General features: G+C 31.2%; 1 protein-coding gene across 4 annotated transcripts in view; it reads right to left on the reverse strand.

Moving 5' to 3' along the window:
- Positions 1-21,150, reverse strand: part of LOC134721154 (phosphatidylinositol 3-kinase regulatory subunit alpha-like) — a 142,971-nt gene that overhangs the window by 28,471 nt on the left and 93,350 nt on the right. For all 4 annotated transcript variants that reach the window (XM_063583984.1, XM_063583962.1, XM_063583967.1 and 1 more), the window contains exons 5-6: positions 11,280-11,383; positions 7,343-7,477 (exon numbers count right to left, since the gene is read on the reverse strand). In XM_063583984.1, the coding sequence (XP_063440054.1) occupies positions 7,343-7,477; positions 11,280-11,383 (239 nt within the window). The remainder of the gene's footprint in view (positions 1-7,342; positions 7,478-11,279; positions 11,384-21,150) is intronic.

Genomic DNA, 21,150 nt, shown 5'->3' on the forward strand with positions numbered 1-21,150 from the left:
AGCCATGAAGTGAGAAATCCAAAAGCATTGGCGGATCCAAAGGAAAAGGGGGGGGGGGGGGGTCCAGGGGTTTGAACACCCCCCTTTTTTTTGGCCGATTAATGCATTTGAATTGGGACATTTAGCTGGAACACACCCTTTTTAAAATGGCTGGATCCGCCACTGAAAAGACATCCAAACATAAAGAAATATACCAACTTTAGGTGCTTTGTCAAGATGAGAGCCATGAAATGTAATTTTGAATGTAGATGGTAATATTCTGGGTCAGGTTACTTTTACAAATGGGGTGAGTCTGTGTGCAGGACCTAGAAAACTTGAACCTCCTGTATGACATACCATCTGCCTGGCTTAGTGTTAGTAAGGAAAAAAGAAAAACTAGCTTTGGAAGGAAACATTACACAATATAAATATTGCATCAGTACATTTATTTTCTAAAGGCCAAAATTAATCAATATTTACATATTTTGTACAAAGTCCAGTACAAAAATGTCACAGTTATCAACTCAATGTGTAAGTCTTAAAAAATTAGAACACTTATATAATAATGTTTTACAAGGAAGGAAAAAAATAAAGAGTAAACTGTTAAAGAAATTTGAAATGATGTTTATTGAATCCACAAACTTTAATAAAATTCTGGATTAAGTAATAGTTTACTATTATATAGTAAGTTCAACCAGACTAAGAATAAATAAAACCCAGCCCTCTGCAATTAATTGAAAAACCTACAGTTTAATTGATACTATATTGCAAATCAAAGTTGTAGTACTTGAAGTCCTTCTGAATTTGTCAGTTGACCAATAACTTGAAGCACTTAGACATGTTGGCACCTAAACTGAAGGTTAATCCAGTATGATGTGACAACTAATCCAAAATTATTCTTTTCCTTGTCATATAAACATACACAAAGTTTAATACATTGAATCATTTGGACCTATTCTACAGTTTATGCTATATACCTATTCTTCATTTTATGATTTAGACCTATTCTTCGTTTTATGATTTAGACCTATTCTTCGTTTTATGATTTTGACCTACATATGTATTATATAGTTTATGTTTAAGAGCCTATTCTACATGATTAAGACCTAATCTAGCAGGTTTTTTTTTTTTTATTGTAAAAATGCTGTTCAGCTGTAGGAATGATATCATCAAATATCAAGAGAAAGACTGTGTGATTGTCAGTTAGATTTCACCTACTGCTAAAATGACTAGCAAATTGTAAGCTATCCAAGTTCAAATCCTTCCTCACACTTCAGGAATTAAGAACAAGACTTGTATAATTTTTATTCTTTACTTGGAAGCTCCTTCAAAATAGACCAAACTAACTAATGTTATCATTTCAGAAAACCCTAAGTCTTAACAAATGGGTGTAAGATATTAGTATTTCCTTTATTATATTACAGTAGTTAGTGAAAACACTCCAATTTACAGTAGGATATAAGTACTTAACAACTCACTCTACAACAGGAAAGTCATTAGTATCAACAGTTTCTAGGTGGACAGCTTATACTTTGTACTCACATGTCTAGCATTAAAATGTCCACAAAATGTAAATCAGTGTTAAATGATAGACAGTTTTGTGGAATTCATTTAAAACCATTTTTGAGATGTTATTTTAGCTGTTATTTTCATTCCCTTTTTTAAAGTTATAAAAGTACAATTTTCTTTCATAAGTCTGCACGCAACTTGAACAAGTCAGTTGAGGGTACTAAATACAATTATAGAAATCTAAATTCTTTTACTTTGGAAAATAGACAGACAGTTAGAATTTCTGTTCTCCTAAATGACAGTTGAAAATTGATCACCAATACTTAGAACCAGTATGATATTTCTTGCTGATCAACTTTTCTTGCCTTATCATTTGACAAAAAACATACTTTAGAAAATGTAACAGCAGTAACTCTAAAGAAAATATGAATCACAGTAGCGTGATATATGACATTTGGAAAACCCAGCAATAGAAAGTACATATGCTTCTTATCATACACACCATCCTAAATACCAAAGATCTTGGAACACAGGTGCTGTAGAAAATCGGTGACATAGATCTGTAGAGGCATAAATAGTTGCAATAGGAAATTATCAAATACCAATATGTGCTAATGGATGGTTTATATTAATTTTTCCTGTTATTGGAATGTTCTAATTCATTCAACAATAAGGTTACTGTTATAAAATAACTCAATATTTACATTTTTAGGTCATTCCTTTAACCTTCATTGAGGTTAGATGTTATATTATATGTATCAATGATACCAGGATGTTGTGCAGTGTGTCATAGGTCAGAAAAGTTTGGCTGACAAATATATTTTTTTAGTCCTGAAATTTTGGCGAAAGTTTGCTGGTTGTTATAAAATCTATTTGACTCATTAGTCCTTTTCATTCTTTGATTTTAATTTAATATGCCCTTTGTGGCCCTTGGACAAAACCCTTTAATATCAACATTAACAAAAATAGGACTTGCAAAAAAATGAAGTTTTCAAACAGAGAAAGTCGATTTAAATCAAAACAGAAAATAACGTTTAACCACAACCTAAATTATTATCATTATAACACCAACAAAATATTTTTTCTTTTTCATAATGCATTCAGCTGAGGCAATAAAAAGGTCTGAAATTAAATTTGGTTTCCATAAAAATTAAATGCCATCAGAAACCGACTAAAACCGTCTCTAGCACAAAATGACCTGCTCTTACTTGTACAAATGTACTGGATTTAATAATACGCATTAGAAAGTTGAAACTATAATGTATTGAACTGTTCCAATAACAGGATAAATACATTACTCTATTACTCATCAATGACCAAACAATGAACTTAAAACTGGTTCTCTGCTACTGATGTAAGGGAAACAGTTCGATTGATGTTATCGTGGTAGAAGGAAGTATAAAGAAGTACTTGAACTCTGTCATTTATAGCTTAAATCGAAAACCTTTTCCTCACAAATCCAATATCTGATTATCAAGGGTAACAATCAATGTAAAATATTATTGATCACAAATATCTGTTTGAACCGACTGACACCGATTCTTCATCAGTTAATAACTTCTGTACCAGAATAACCTATAAAGGGTTCTGAGTACCATTATACTGGATAAGAACCTGATATCTCAGTAATTTGTATGGAGATTTGATTAGAAAACCAGTCTTTAGTCTTGTATCATTTTTGATGAATCTTTTATCTTATTTCAGTCTTGCTTTATGGTATATTATTCTGGGATGCTAAAAATATAGATGTAGAATATAGATTGCAAAATAGTATATACAATATATTAATGTCTAATGTTGTTATATACTCTTGTGAGCCCATTTAATGGAAATAAAATATGTGATTTATCCTATCCAACTATCTTCCCTTTAATTTGTGCATAATGTATAACTGCCAATAAATTTAAAGTGGCATTTGATGATTTAAAATGTAAATTCATGATTTTTAAAATATTTTTTTTGTCATTGAAATGTAACACTTTTGTGACTAACGAATGTCTTAACCAAAAGCCGTCCACCCAAGAGACAATTAGCAAAGATTTGGTGACAAAATCCATCTGCAACATGGTTATTATTGTCCTAGCCAGATAAATCTGCATTTCACTAAACACAAAACAGATGACTACATGAAATAAATTATTCCAATGCAATTATTACATAACACCTATCTGACCTAGTTTCCACTAAGTGACACTACATACTAACAGATTGCACACCCCTTTTCCTATAATTGATGAGAACTACACATCTATTTGACACAGTAATCAATAAGATGGCCTAATTAATGTATTGATGCTATATATAACTGACCAAAGTCCTGTGAGTCATACAAATCAATACTAGAATGGAATTTCCTTTCTGATTCCAAATTTAAAACAGTTCTAGGAATGATTTATACCACCCCCTACCATGTTATAATTGTTAATTCAATCCACTTTAGATTTAATAATGTGATTAAATGATGATTGAGGAAAACAGGACTGGTGAAATAATAAATGAAGAATGTTTGACACATCAGTCAATTTCTGAAACAGACATTTTTAAAAATAGAAGAAAAGAGAAAATAGGACAGTTTAATGAAAAGAAGAGAGAAAATGTCCAGGACAAAGAGATAATATAAAGATATTCGTCAGATTATATTCTTGGTGCAGTGGCAGATCCAGGGGAGGGTTCTGGGGGTTGGACCCCCTTTTTTAAAACGATCAATGAATTTGAATGGGAACATATAGTTGGAACCCCCTCTTTTTAAAGAATGGATCCACCCCTGTGGGGTATATCGACAGCAACTTATCAAAGTAAAACCTCAGCATCAATACTCCAAAATTGACATAACAGAAGCTGGCAACTTGAAGAAAAAAATAAATGATCTATTTTTTGCTATTCACAAAGACAGGTAAATTAATTAGCGCCGATAGAATCTGAGAGATAAGTACACAAGCTCAATCAAGTATGACATTAAGTATTCTGCCAGATCACATTATATAATGTCAGGGCATTACCCTTCCAAAACCTATTGAATATTGTATGGTATAACATGCTGGGAAATAAACTTAATGTCTATTCAAGCTAGACCTACTGACTGTCATTGAAAATCAATCAAAAATCTACTTTTCACATCAAGAATCTAATTAGAAAGTTTAAGGTCGGTCAACTTTCCACTACATCTATAATGATATGATTCTATTATATAAAATACATCACCTAAGCACAGGTAACCAGGTCATTGGCCTCAAGAGTGAAAACTTCTGTTCAAACACCCCTCCCCCTTTTCCCTTGAGTTTATTGAATATGAAAAAGATAAATATCGAAGTAATACACACAAACATCTAACTTCAGAGCATTTATTTCAAATGATTTTTTTTAAAGTGATAACTGCCTTTAAAGTTATTAAACCCAAAAAGATTTTTTTATTATTTGTTACTTTTCCTTTATTCTCTCCCCTTTTCATATTCGTAATAAGGTCAAAGTATATGTTTTTCCTTCCGATCAGTAACAAAAGTACATGCAACATATTTGGCAGCCAGAAATGTCTATATTTACCCTAGTAATAAATAAACTATGCAGTATGACTATACATAGAATTACCTACTTTTATGATACACAAATGTACCGCAAAGTCTTAAAATCGTTTCTTTTATTAGAACTTATTATCATCAGCATCAAAATATGCATGAACATTAAATATGTAGCAAGTTTTAAGTATCAATAAATCTATGCAAATATTGTACATTTAACACTGATTTTAAACCACATAAATAGGACATTAATTTTTAATGCAGTTCTGGTAAAAATAAACCAAAGTTCACACAATTTTTTTATCAAATAAATTTAAAAGCAATTTTAAATTAGCAAACTGATGGGATTTAAGTTACAGCATAGGACAAACATATAATAAATTTAATTTAAATTTGTTTTATAACTTAAATGCATTTGCGATAGACATCAGTAGTTTTACTTTTAATCTAAAATTACTTATGGTATATTGCCCCCAGTTAATCATAAATCTTTGGCTTTTTTACTTTTTAGGCTATAAAAAATTTGAAGAAGTTATAACAAGCCTGACACCAAAATAAGTGTGCTTTCCTACATGGATGAATTTCTATAAAAATATGACAAGAAATTTAAAACCTAGCTACCATACTAATTTGCATAAATTTACCATTTCTACAAAATATATATGATTTGATTCACTTAATGTATATTTTTGTTAGATTACTTGTAATGAACGAAATTTTAATGTTCCCCCCTCAGGAGGGATTAGTGAAGCTGAACTAATCTAGGTCAAGACAATCATCAGTGTAGGCATTCCAGGTCAGTAGTTCAACCTCATTAAATCAATCACCTATAAAAGGCCTTTACAAGGGTAGAAATACCAGGTCATACTGGTTTATGGCATAGCTATAGGAAAGAAAAATTAACAGCTAGAAGAATGAACAATACAAGTGTGAACACATTTCTATTAGATCTAATTGTTCAGTTTCTTAGTAGGTGACAAAACCACACATTCAACAAATCTATTTTTGAGTGTAAATTTCATTATGCAAAAATCAGTTATAAGTATAGCATTGGTCTTTTGTGATTAAAATAAATGTGTTGATGGTGAATGATGTCAACAGATGTGATACCATGTAGGTGTGTCATAAATAACCTACTCCTATAATCAAACTCAAAAGCATTTTGTTTCTGTGCATGTGACTAAAGTCTTGTAAACTTTTGATATTAAAGAAGAAATTTCACAACTACATGTACTGATAAACTAGAGGCTCCAAAGACCCTGTGTCACTCACCTTGGTTTTAGTAAAGATTCAACAAAGAATATTTTCTTACATTGTATAACTCTGTCATCTGACAGTTTTTAACTGTTTTGACGGACAAGAAGAGGAGCTCAACAGTGTTAACATTTTTGCAGATGTCCGATTTTCTCTTTTGATAACAGTTTTCAAAATAATAGACAAAACTTGCAATTTGCCCCTTTGTTCTATGTTTAACCATGTCAACCATCTTGAATGGCAGGCGAGGTCATTGGATACATTTTTAAAACTATATACTCTAATAATGATTGTGGCCAAGTTTGATTTGCTCTTTCTGTGAACACACAATTTATCTTTCTGTGAACACACAGTTTATCTTTTCAGTGAACACACAGTTTATCTTTTCAGTGAACACACAGTTTATCTTTTCAGTGAACACACAATTTATCTTTCTGTGAACACACAATTTATCTTTCTGTGAACACACAATTTATCTTTTCAGTGTATACACAGTTTATGGATATGTGAACACACAACAACCAATATGTTCTGATTAATCTCATTTCAAGTTGACTTTAACTCGAATAATTCAAGCCCTTTCCGTGTCCGATTTTCTCCCACACGAGGGCTTGAACTCCTTATGATCATTGGCCGCGTCGCCTGCTCTCTGTGAGAGAGAGAGCCAATCGGCGGCGATCAGGATAACGAGTCTGCGCAACTGTTTTGTAATTTTCTTACCGAACACGTGTGTTCAATTAACACAAATCCGATAATAATTAATTAACATCAATTAACACCAGTTAACATCACTTAACATCAATTAACATCTGGAACTCCTCCTTCCTTAGCTGCCAATTTAAATCAAAATTCCCATATTGCATAGCGGTGTGAATTTTCCGGTTGACGGTCTTGATGGAGGAAGACATTCAGGCGTTAATGTAGCCTTCGTAGATCAGCGGAATATAACGACTGAATTAAACGGGTTAAGTTGACTTTTGTTCCTGCAAAATTCTTTACTGATTTCTAACTTCTCTGTCAACTCAATTAGCATGATTAGTATGGGCTATTTTTGGTTAAGATTGTATCCAACTATAAATATTTACCCCTAATTTTTCTGGATCCATATTTTTAATATCTTTGCCATTGATTTGATTGTCTTTAAACATCTGAGCATATCTGTAGAGTCTGACACAGGCCATCCATTCTACAACGTTTTCACAAGTCCAATTCTCTATAGGCTAAAAATAGAAATAGTATCTACAGAACGAGAAAAGAAAAAAAACATTTAATAACTTTAGAAGTAGTATTCTGGATTGTTTTCTCATTAGGATTTCTTGAACCCCACCAAAAAAAAACCACAGTATTGAATTTTTTTTAAGTAACAGCTAAGTCACCTTTTAGTTTTAATATGTTTGAAATCCATTTTTTCAAAGTTTCAGTTGATTCAAAAAAAAAAAAAAATGTTTAGTTAATTTTCAACTGAGTTTATTTGAAAATGTTTCCATATATTGCATTTAAAATACATAGATATGAAATGTCACATAGAGTTTGTGCAAGGTTCTTATTCATATCAATTTTACTATTAAAATTATTGTACAAAATAAAAACAGGAATGTGTGTATCTATTCTAGCTTATACATGTAACAAGTTGCCCTTTGTTCTAAATTTATATGTTAATCGACTCTTCAAGTTTGTCATATTGTTTCATATCAGATTGTAATGAATGGGTGGTACCAAATAGGAATCAAAGAAAATTCTTAGATACATTAAATTAAAAGTGTTCAGGGGTTGTCACTTGTTAATGTTGTTAAAGTGTTTCTTGTTACTTAATTATGATGAGTTCACATGTAATTCGAATTCAATTCGCATTAACTAATTCGAATTAGTTTAATTCACATTAGAAACGTTTTACTTCCCAACGTCAATTCCAATTCGAATGACCAAATGACGTTAACTTTTAATTCGTATTTGCAAAAGTGTATTTCTAATGGGAATTAGTTAATTCGAATTAGCCAATTCAAATTAAAAAAGAAGAGTGTGTGAACGATATTAGCAAATTCCATTCACATTGGAATTCAATTCGAATTAAATGTACGTGTGAACGAGGCATCAGATTGTTGGTTTTCCTGTTTGAATGATTTTCACTAGTCATTTTAGAGGGCCTAAAATTATAGCTTGCTGTTCGGTGTGAGCCAAGGCTCGGTTTAAAGGCTGTATTTTGACCTATAATGGTTTTACTTTTACAAATTGTGACTGTCTCATTGGCACTTATACCACATCTTCTGATATCTTTTTAAATACAGCCATTTCTCACATCTGTTTTCTTAGTGTATTTTTTTTTTTATTACAAAATCTTGATTTCAATATTTCCCATCAAATCACTGGTTTTTTTTGTTTCTGCAAAATTGTTGAGTTAGCATTTGGTTATTATATCGGTCTGTTGAAATTGAACAGCTCAATGATATATGAACTGTCTATACTATTTTCATGAGGAGTAGGTTAACAAATGATTTCTATCCCCGATACCAATTATAGGTTGATTTATCATCATTTTACCAATATAGAATTTTTTTCCCTAAAAAAATACATATAAAACATAGCACATGGATGCCCCACTCACACTAACATTTTCTATGTTCAGTGGACCTTGAAATCATGGTCATAACTCTTATTTGGCAAAAAAATTAGAAAGATCAGATCATAGTTAACATGTGTACTAAGTTTCAAGTTGATATAACTTCAACTTCATCAAAAACTACCTTGACCAAAAACTTTAACCAAAATTTTTAATCTGAGATGGACAAACTGAAGAATAGACGAACAAATGCACAGACAAAAAAATATAATGCCCCTGAGTGGGGCAAAAAACTTAGAAAAAAAGGAAAGATATTATGTTTAATTCAAACGAAATGTATTTGCATCTTATAATGTGTGAATTAATTAGTGAGTTGTGTAAGAATACACTACTTAGCATGCCTATTGTTACAAGGTGAATCATGGGAGGCGCATATAAATCATTTTAATTATTGAAAATAGATTTCATTCAGTCTAAAAATATGAAAATTTATTCAAATATGTCATTTTCATCCATCAAACTTGTGAAAAAGTGAACATGATAGTCACAGTCTGTAAATCCTCATGTATATTTAAGACATTTTCATTCCCTTTGAATTCATACAGAATCATAAGCCATGGCTGCTATAAATATGATCGAACACAAAAGAAGTAAAATGTTACAGCATTTAAATCTCATCAAAATGGTTTACACTTGAATAATTTGAAAATTTAACAAATTTCAGTAAATCACCAAAGCTAACAAATACAAAGGAACCTTTCTTCTCACCAAAACATGCTGTGTCATATCTCATCATCATATATACAACCTCTACATACATTTATGTACATGTTTATTTTCACTTTGTTTGTGTTGTTGGGTTATTGTCTCATTGTTATTCTAACCTGTATCTCTAACTACTCATAATATGTTAATACTAGTCCAAATTTTTTTTTATCAAACATCAGTGCATTGAAAATCTATAAATAGTATTCCCATAAATCATCAATTCTCAAATATATATTTAATCTAAATTTCCTATGGCATAATAACAATAAAAGTAACCATCTAAAACCTCTGTAAAATATGTTTTTTTTTAAATGAAAATCTATAAATAGTACATGTATTCCCATAAATCATCAATTCTCAAATATGTATTTAATCTAAATTTCCTATGACATAATGATAATAAATGTAACAATTCGAAACCTACAAAATATATAATGGTTAAAAAAAAGTATTTCAGAATATTAGGACAAATGAAAATATGCATTTAAATACAATCTTACCATTTTAGCAGTATGATGGAAAAGTGAATGACATTATTAGAATCTGAAGAAATAAATCTGTCAGATTCCATCAGTATACCATTTATAGACAATATACATCTCTATAAATCTAGGCGAGGGTGGAAAGGTTGACGTAAGGTAACAAGTAGTTCCATGCATTACACCTACCTGGTGTCTCACTGTAACTACCTGTCATCTCTCAGTCAAAAATAGTCAATAACTCCTCTATTTAAAACTAAATATATTCAGACCCTCAGCAATAAAAACTTGAAGAATTTGATGAATCTTGTGACTGTAGGTGACAAGGAGACAAAAGTCAATGTTAAAAGAGAACATGATTTAATACTGTGGATTCATTATTATTCTTTGGAATTGGATACCAATGTTCATGGTTTTTGTGGGTTCAGGTGAACCACAAATTCAATTAATCAACAAATTACATATTTTCTATAGAATGTGAATGCAGAGAGTAGTAAAACCACGAAATCAAATACCCTCAAAAATGCAAGTTTTCCTCAATCCTCGAAAAATTGATACCCATGAAAATAAATGAATCCACAGTACACAAGTTTTAGGCTTAAAGAAGTCGGCTACACAAGATGCAGACTTCATTTGACACCTTTTCTATTATTTTCTACAAGTGAATAACAAAGTATTTGAAAACAGTCCTTGGTCTACACACAGTTCTTACAAGGAAAGTTGCTAATCAAATTGTTTGATTGACTAACTGTTGGAGTTTGGACACACAACTTTATATTAAGCAATAATGCTGATATTCCAAAGTTCATGAATGGGCTTGGTAGTTTATTGGACCTTTAGTCTAGTAGACAGTTATCATTTACTGGACTGAGTTATACCTGATCTTTAATCCATACTATCAAAAATAGCAGCTCATCTAGTATTTAAGCATAATAATTTTGTTAAGAGATATTTTGATTTAAAAAAAAAAGTAGTGGTACCACAGTTGGAACCTTTTCAAACAATGTAAAAAAAAATTGACAAGGGTGGCGAAGAATGACAGATATATAGACGAGTTATTTTTGGCCCTTTTAGCTTGTTGTTTGGTGTCAGGCTAGTCTCTGTGTTAAAAGGTGTACTTTGACATATAATGGTTTTTCTTTTACAAATTGTGACTATGATGGAGAGTTGTTTCATTGGCACTCATACCACATCTTCTTATATCTACTCAGTGCATACCACATAAGTACTGTGTACTGGAGTACTGGGTGCTGGATTTCCTCTGGTACAACTGGATTGGACTTCTACATCCCAACATGAAGAATGGCATACTTGGTTACATCCTACAAAATAAGAAAACAGAGTCTTGTTATTTTTTCAAATATTTTCTTTATTAAAACACTAACATTGTGTAATGGCCTTAAGGTGTTGTCTGCTCTTTTGTCAGATTGTTGTTTCTTTGACTTATTCCCCATTTCCATTCTCAATTTTATTGACTTGGTTTTTTTTGTGTATGCATGTAACTTTTTTTCTTTTTTTTTTTCAAAGGTTTAGGTGGGTACACTTCTTTCAACCATTTAACTTGAAAAGTAAGCATTTTGTAATGACCTTGAAGAAAATTGTTTATTGGGATGCAAGTAACCCCAAATATCCAATGCAAAGAAATACCGGTAGGTAAAAAAATGTTAATTACTAATAATAATGCAATTGTTTCACATCAGAGTTTGTAATTCAGCATAAAATTTTGAATTGCCTTCAAGATTGAAGTCTATGACATAATTTTTGCAATAAAACCACCAGAGAACCAATAAATCTTGATTTCAGTTGCAAAAAAAAACGGTCACCCAGCTTTGCCTTTATCTACTTCCATATATGGAAATGTCACATACTGTAAAGTGATCCTGTAAACTCTTTAACTTAAGTGAACTGATGATAATAAAGGTTGGCATGCTACAAACTCAATTAACAGGTCTGTAAAGACCAATTCTACGATAATAAAAGATTGTATGACATTCTCAAGTTACTAATGCTGAAATGAACTGATATTTCTGTTACAGTGACATTTAGTTCTGAAAACAATGAGATTCCTGAGAAACACCTGTCAATCAAAAAAATGGAATCTAAATTTTGCTGTTACATTTAGTTCTAAAAACCCTGAGGTTTCTTAAAATCACCTATCTGATAAAGAAATCATTTTATGGAAACTACTTTTTACTGTTACAGAGACATTTTGTTCGAAAAACCATAAGGTTCCTTAGAAACAAATGTCAGAGAAAAATTGAAAACTAGTGTTTACTGTTACAGAGACATTTAGTTCTGAAAACCATAATATTCCTTATAAACACCTGTCAGACAAAAAAAAAATGGAAACTAGATTTTACTGTAACAGAGACATTTAGGTCTGAAAACCATAATATTCCTTATAAACACCTGTCAGACAAAAAAAAATGGAAGCTAGATTTTACTGTAACAGAGACATTTAGGTCTGAAAACCATAATATTCCTTAAAAACACGACAAAAAAAATGGAATCTAGATTTTACTGTTACAGAGACATGAACTTTTCTTAAAAAAAATGTCATACAGACAAATGGAATCGAGAAAACCTTTATTGACTTGACTTTGCAGTTGCCTGTTGGTTAAAATTTCTGACCAGTTTTATAAAACAATTGGGTCAAAATTTTGAACGGAGAGAAACACTTTTAATTCATAGCTTCTCTAAATATACCATATTAAGTCTTATTTGGCATTATATGTAGCTTTATTTGGCAATCAATGGAATTTCTCTTCATTTGGGATTAGATCTGATAGAGGATTTAAGTTCTAATTTTATATCCTGGGGCTAATTTTAAGACACTTTATATCAGATATTTTTTTTGAGAAACAGTTGATTTAAATAAAGAATGATATAACTTGTCAGGAGTTGAAGAGGTCAATATCCAAGTTGTCCTTCAATGACACTGATGACCTTAATCACTGGATTTCTAATGTACAATAATCATTTTCTGAGGTATTTTAAAGATCTTCTTAGTAGGTTTTAATCAGACTGGCTATTTCCTTAGTAGTAGAAAGCTGTAACATTGCTGATATAAAATAGGCAAATATTTCTGTAGTAACCTTTATTTCCTCTATTAGAATCAATAAGTTTCAAAATGTTTAATTATAATAATTAAAGTAGAATATGTGTTTAGTAGTATTATGAGTTGGTCGGTATATTTGTGTTTGAAAAGGTAAAGCTGGTCATCACTTAAAGAAAATTATTATGCATTCCATCTAATTAGCTGTGCACCAAGGGAACATGTTGGAACCTTTGTTGCTTGGGATTAATTGGACAAGTCTTGCAATTTCAAAGACTTAATTGCTAAGAAATTTATCAATTGTAGTGACAGTAAGTGTTGACAACTTTACCTCACAAGTTAATATTGCAATGCCGCAAATCACATATTTAAGGTATCTGTTCATTAACTGGATAGTTCAGTGCAGATAAATGCCCCCCAACAGCCTTTTATCATTTTTACTGACCCAGTATCTTTATTTTTTCGTAAGAACTCTAGGGATAGAAATTGGCTAATTTCTTATTGGAGTTCATGTCATTATAAAACATTAAATCAAACACATCATATGATGATGCACTAGTCCCTGTATATTATTAATTCATGTATGCTAAAAGGGTGTCTTATTGGGGGGTTCCGATCCCTGATCCAGCTTACTGTTTTGTCAGATTCCCTTATCCCGCTTACACTATGTATGTAAGCAATTGTCATATTTCAATGTCATTTCCCGGGTCCCGCAAGACCTCATTTCCCGTTTTCATGCCACAATAATTTGACTTTCACCATGTCATGCTTACAAAAAATCGGCAATCCCGTGTCATGCTTAGACCCCAATGAGACCCACCTAAAAGCTGTAACTGTTGTTATTGTAGAGATAAGTGAACACAGGAGGGGTCATAAAGAAAATAAGGGCTAAATGATAATTCTGATTCCCTCAGATATTATTAGGGTTCAGGATCAGATTCAATATTTTGTTACAAGTCTCATTTCATACTAACAATATTATACATATAATATATTTTTACTAAAAAAAGACATCCCTTCACAGTACAATACTCCACAGATATCAGGACTGTGCAGACATATAACACAAGATTAATAATTCCACTTGTTGTTTTAAGAAGGTCTCTGTGATTGGGGGGTTCTGATCCAGGATCCCGCTTTAATGTTTTGACAGATTCCCGTATCCCGCTTACAATATGTACTTAAGCAATTCTCATTTTTTGTAATTTCCCGGGTCCCACCAGACTCCATTTCCTGTTTTCATGGCACAATAATTCAACTTTCACATGTCACGCTTACAAAAATCGGCAGTCCTGCTTCATGTTAAGACCCCAATGAGACCCACTTGTAAGAAGATCCTGGTATGGTAATTACTACAAAAAATGATGGAACACCAGTTTTTGCCAGGACATGCTAAACATGTAAATGTACTGCTGAGTTATATCTGAAGTGATTTAACCTAACTTCAATTATCACCTAGCTTTTTTTCTCTAACCACAACACTTGGGTGTAAGGGAACATAAAGTTGGCTATAAAAACAGAATAGATTCAGCTAAGTGTCCTTTAAATAACCAATTTACAATTCCTTCACAAAGACTTCAAAGTTGTTGTAATTTAGGTCATTATACAATTTATTTTGACCTGATTTATCATTTAAGTCTTTTATAGTCCTATTCTTAAATAGCCGAAAATTGAGTAGGATTATCCACAATTCAATGAATAAATTATGGAAACCAGGTTGAAGAAATAAGGATAATGTATTCAGTTCTAAATATAAATGTATAAATTAGCATTCTAAAGATTCATATTTTGTAACAAAAGTACCCCGGTAGTAAAATTGGATCTTAGATCATTTGATATATTAGGTAGGGATTTTCGTAAAGACCTAACTATTAATATACAAGTAGATATCGAACAAATAAATTCTATTAACACTCACTTTTTCGGAACACATTAAAAACCATATGTGGTTAGTAAGAAAGTAAGACAATTCACTGACAATTCCATCTATGCTGACCTAATTGTAGATCTAGATTTCTGCCTTATCTATCTAATTCTTAGTCATTTTCAAGATATTAGAAAAAAAACCACCAAAAAATGTAAAAATCGTCATTTAAAAAAAAGGTCATGATTGAACTTCAATAATAAAGGAGTTGACTGGTGATATCTACCATTTGTCTTCTCAGGGTTTGTTTTCTTCGTGGATCTTGCTCAATTTGACAAGGTTGTAAATTATTATATAAGAGATTTCTGGAGCAAGCAGATCTTCTTAACAAAACAGTTGATGTACAAAAGCATTAATATGTGTAAACTAACAACACTGTTATCATCCTTGAAAAATTGTTAAAAACTACCAAAACAATTATGGCTCTCAACGGTTAGTTTGGCCATATTGGATAGGGGGCAGATTTCCATAATGGAGGTAAAAGTAGTGTGGAAAATACGGGAACACATCATTTATACAGAGCAGTTGCTTAGAAACATGCATAAGATTTCCCACATACTATTTCAACCTCTTTCCTGAAAATCCGGCCCCTAATGGGCTATCCAATATGGCCGAACTAACCTTGAAAAGCCCTATTGGCCTACCACAATAGAAGACCAGTAAAATTCAAACACATCTCCAAATTAATTTGTAGGTCAAAATATATGTCGTACAGGTTGACCTACTTCCTTTATACCCTGGGTATGATAACAAGTAAAATATTACTCTACAAAGTCAAGGGAAAATACTTCTTTCTTTTTTTCTTTCAATGATTTAAGATATGTGGCCATTAAAGCTATCAGATTTATTGTGACACTATATTTTGTCAACAAAGGTAAAATGTGTCCCCTACCAAGATTTTCACCTTAGTTTTGACATATACCTTACAATAGAAGTTTGATAGTATCCAAATTGATCTACTTTTCACTAAGCAAACACAATGACACTCTTACATTTAATCTTGACATAAAAAATATGTTACGTCACCTTTAGATCAAACTTTACAATTTGAAAATGTAATCATATTTTATGAACAATACTTGACACTACATTTACAATATTTAAGAAATAACATGATCAAATCACAATAATTTTGTTACCTTTTTGTACTTTAGAAACTTGGAACAGATTTTTCTTTTCAAATGCTTTATAAGCCTTAATTGCTGACAAAAGATATAAGTGTAACAATTAGTAAAAAAAAAAAATTCTTTCCTTTAACCTTGTTGTAATTAATTCTTCACTCTAACAACCTTTTCACAATTCACTAAAAAGACAAGAAAAAAAAACAAAAAAAAACACCACAAATATTTACTTTATCTGTACTTTATTAAATTTCAACAGTAATTCAACCTTTGTGAACTGAAGAAAAATCCTGAATCATCAATGCTGAGGGACTTATATTTTCACCTCTTCACAAAAGAATTTTCAATCAAAAGTAAGATACTATATGAAAGGGGCTCTGGTTTTTATCAGAACTGTGAAAGTTCGGAATGAAATTAAATTTACTGAAATATTAGCTGAACAAATAAACACACATTTGTAAAGCTATGCATTTCCTTGATTTGAGAAGCAGGAAGTTAAAATACTGCATTAAGTAAGTGGGAGTGACAAATTTTGAAAAACAGCATTTTTTATGACACAGCTTTAAATGTTTGTTTCATTTAACAAATATGTATATTTGATATGTATCTTTTGTAAAACACAAAATCAATTGCTTATCAGGAATTTACAGAAGTTCAGCTTCAAATCTTTAGAAGTGAAATTTTTATATAGCAGTTTAAGTTGAAGAGACTTATGCACGGAAAAAAAGGAGATGTTATGCATAAAATCATGAGACGGTAATTTAACCTATATGTACTTCTGAAAAATCTGATTCATCAAAGCTTAGGGACTATTTCACAAAAAATCTTTAGAATTGATTTTTTTTTTTATAGCAGTTTAAGTTGAAGAGACTTATGCATGAAAAAAAGGAGATGCTATATACAAAATCATGAGACGGTAATTTAACCTATATGTACTTAACAAGAAAAATCTGATTCATCAAAGGCACAAAGCTGAGGGACTATTTCACAAAAGAATCTTGAATCAAATGGTTGCAAGTTATCACCAGATGCTTCGCAGGGCGTAGCTTTATACGACCGCAGAGGTTGAACCCTGAACGGTTTGGGCAAGTATGGACACAACATTCAAGCTGGAATCAGCTCTAAATTTGGATTGTGATTAAATAGTTGACACAGCATAGGTTTCTGACACAGAATGAATGTGTTCTAATGAACTTAAAATTTTTGTTTTCTCTTAGAGCAATTCACTATGCTGTTCAATATTAATCCTCTCAAAATAATGTTTGAAGAAATTTTCTTTTTATTTATGAAATTTCAAATGAGAAAAATTGAACCCAATTTTTTTATCACATCCCCCTTTCCCTTATTCCAAAACTAATCTCAATTAAAATATTCTAATGGAGTTTGCAACAATAACTACTCATTTAAATACATCATAAAATAAACTGTAAATAAAATGTAAAAAAACTGCTTGTTATCACTGAATGGTAAAGATTATTTAAATTTATCAGTTGGTAGTAAAAAGTGAATATACATTGTATATTGTATATAACAAAGATTTAAGTTGATTCTGGACAAAGAAAGATAACTCCAATTAAAAAAAAATCTTGCAATAAGATATTTCTTGCTTACTATTTTGGACAAAGAAAGATAACTCTAATTAAAAAAAATTTTGCTATTTCACAACATTGTGAAATTAGATATTTCTTGCCATTGCACAATACTGTGAAATTGAAAAGACTTGCTATTCCACAATACTTAATATAATAGTTTTAGATCCTGATTTGGACCAACTTGAAAACTGGGCCCATAATAAAAAATCTAAGTACATGTTTAGATTCAGCATATCAAAGAGGCCCGAGAATTTAATTTTTGTTAAAATCAAACTTAGTTTAATTTTGGACTCTTTGGACCTTAATGTAGGCCAATTTGAAAACGGGACCAAAAATGAAGAATCTACATACACAGTTAGATTTGGCATATCAAAGAACCCCATTTATTCAATTTTTGATGAAATCAAAAAAGTTTAATTTTGGACCCCGATTTGGGCCAACTTGAAAACTGGGCCAATAATAAAAAATCTAAGTTCATTTTAAGATTCAGCATATCAAAGAACCCCAAGGATTCAATTTTTGTTAAAATCAAACTAAGTTTAATTTTGGAACCTTTGGACCTTAATGTAGACCAATTTGAAAACGGGACCAAAAGTTAAGAATCTACATACACAGTTAGATTCGGCATATCAAAGAACCCCAATTATTCAATTTTGATGAAATCAAACAAAGTTTAATTTTGGACCCTTTGGGCCCCTTTTTCCTAAACTGTTGGGACCAAAACTCCCAAAATCAATACCAACTTTCCTTTTATGGTCATTAACCTTGTGTTTAAATTTCATAGATTTCTATTTACTTATACTAACGTTATGGTGCGAAAACCAAGAAAAATGCTTATTTGGGTCCCTTTTTGGCCCCTAATTCCTAAACTGTTGGGACCTAAACTCCCAAAATCAATACCAATCTTCCTTTTGTGGTCATAAACATTATGTTTAAATTTCATTGATTTCTATTTACTTAAACTAAAGTTATTGTGCGAAAACCCAGAATAATGCTTATTTGGGCCCTTTTTTGGCCCCTAATTCCTAAACTGTTAAAACCAAAACTCCCAAAATCAATCCCAACCTTTCTTTAGTGGTCATCAACCTTGTTTCAAAATTTCATAGATTTCTATTAACTTAAACTAAAGTTATAGTGCGAAAACCAAGAAAATGCTTATTTGGGCCCATTTTGGCCCCTAATTCCTAAAATGTTGGGACCAAAACTCCCAAAATCAATACCAACCTTCCTTTTATGGTCATAAACCTTGTGTTAAAATTTCATAGATTTCTATTTACTTTTACTAAAGTTAGAGTGCGAAAACTGAAAGTATTCGGACAACGACGACGACGATCACGACGACGACAACGCCAACGTGATAGCAATATACGACGAAAATTTTTTCAAAATTTGCGGTCGTATAATAATACATTCCCATTCGACTGGGAAGTAAAGATGTTTAATAAAAACAGTGGGAGGATACAAATTTTGAAAATCAGCAATTTTTTAAGACGGCTTTAAATGTTTGTTTCCTTAAACACAAATGTATATTTGATCTCAAAATCACTTCCTTATCAGCAATTTATAGAAGTTCAGCTTAAACTTTTGAATTTTTTTTTCACATAGCAGATTTTGTTGAAAAATATATATCTTGTACATAAAACAATGAGACAGTAATTTAACCTATTTGTACTAAAGAAAATTTTGAATCATCAAAGCTCGGGGACTATTTCACAAAAAAAACTTCAATCAGTTTTAATGTGAATGAACATTCAACTGGTGAGTTAAAGACGTTTGGTGAAGAGATTTATAATAAGAGTCACAGTTATTTTTTTTCCAGTACTACAAAATTAAGGATGCAATTCAATAGACTTTCAAGTTGTTTTTTTATAAATTAGTTAGACTGGTTGACTCCAGGTCATTTGGCCTAAAAGACGTCATTGAACAACTGGTTTTTACAGTGACGTAAAAACATGAATATTGTGACAAAGGGAATGGTTTGGAACGTGTGTAAATTTTGAAACTCATCTTTTTAATTGAAATAATCACAGAACAAAAAACTAAATATTTCCTCGATTTGAGAACCAGGAAGTAATTCCTTGTGTAGTGCGACAGAAGACAAATGGGAGGTTACAACACTTAGAAACAGCATGTTTATGTCACAGCTTTCGCTTGATTCATTTAACAATTATATATAAGTTTTGTTAAACAGAAAATCGATTCTTCCCAGAAATTTAAAGAAGTTTAAAGGCTTCAATTCTTTGGAATTTCATTGAATATTTTTATAGCAGTTTTTGTTCAAGAATTTTTCAGTAAAGGGAGATGTTATGCATAAGACCATGAAAGTCAGAGACTGTAATTTTACCTAAATTTATTGCAGAAAAAAATTCTGAATTATCAAATAAACTCATCATTATACCAGGTAACCAGGACTGAAGATTTATAAATAATAAGAGACACAGGCCAATTCTTACAAAATTAAGAATCCTAATCTCAATTAAGTTTTTATAAATAAGTTACACTGGTTGACTGCAAAGCCAATCTGCATGTCATTTTGCATAAATGATTCATTGAACAATCTGGTCTTACTATGATGTAAAAATATGAGTTTTCGTTGTGACATAAGAATGTGCAGGAACATGCACAAATTTTAAAATCATCTATTATACTGATTTATTATATAACTGAACAAAAAAAAACATTTGTAAAACAAAAAAAATGTTTGATTTCTTTAATCAGGAAGTTAAACACTGCACTAAATGCACACAAACAAAAATAACTTTTTAAAACAGGTTACAGCAGTTTGAAGTGACAGCTTTCATTTGTTGTACATAAATATAGTTGATAAGTACTTTTGTAAAACAAATAAAGTAAGGTTTCAAATCTTTTGAATTTTTATATAGCAGTTTTTGTTAAAGAATATATGAAAACTATACATAGGTCCCAGTGGTGGATCCAGATCTTTTCCTAAGGGGGGCCCACTGACTGACCAAAGGGAGGGCCTGCTCCAGTCATGCTTCAGTAATTCCCTATATAATCAACCAAATTTCCAAAGGGAGGGCCTGCTCCAGTCATGCTTCAGTAATTCCCTATATAATCAACCAAATTTTCCCATGAAAGGCCCCCCCCCCCCTGGATTCGCCCATAGGTCCTTACAAGAGTATGTTTCAATCACCTGTATATTCAACAATGGCAACTTTTCAGTAAAAATCATCGTTGAAGTATTATAATAGTTAATTAACTAACAATCGCAGTCATGTTGATATTTTAAAGTTTTTATCATGCTGATAATTTTTCCTTTTTGGAGTTGCTACCTATAAACGTTTTAAAGATAAAAGAAAAAAACACTAAAAATTGATAAAAATTGTCATTAAAGGGCAATAACTCAAATAAGAAGTCAACTGAAGATTTTAGCTGT

This window comes from Mytilus trossulus, chromosome 1 (assembly GCF_036588685.1).
Source record: "Mytilus trossulus isolate FHL-02 chromosome 1, PNRI_Mtr1.1.1.hap1, whole genome shotgun sequence".
In the NCBI taxonomy this organism is placed as follows: Eukaryota; Metazoa; Mollusca; class Bivalvia; order Mytilida; family Mytilidae; genus Mytilus; species Mytilus trossulus.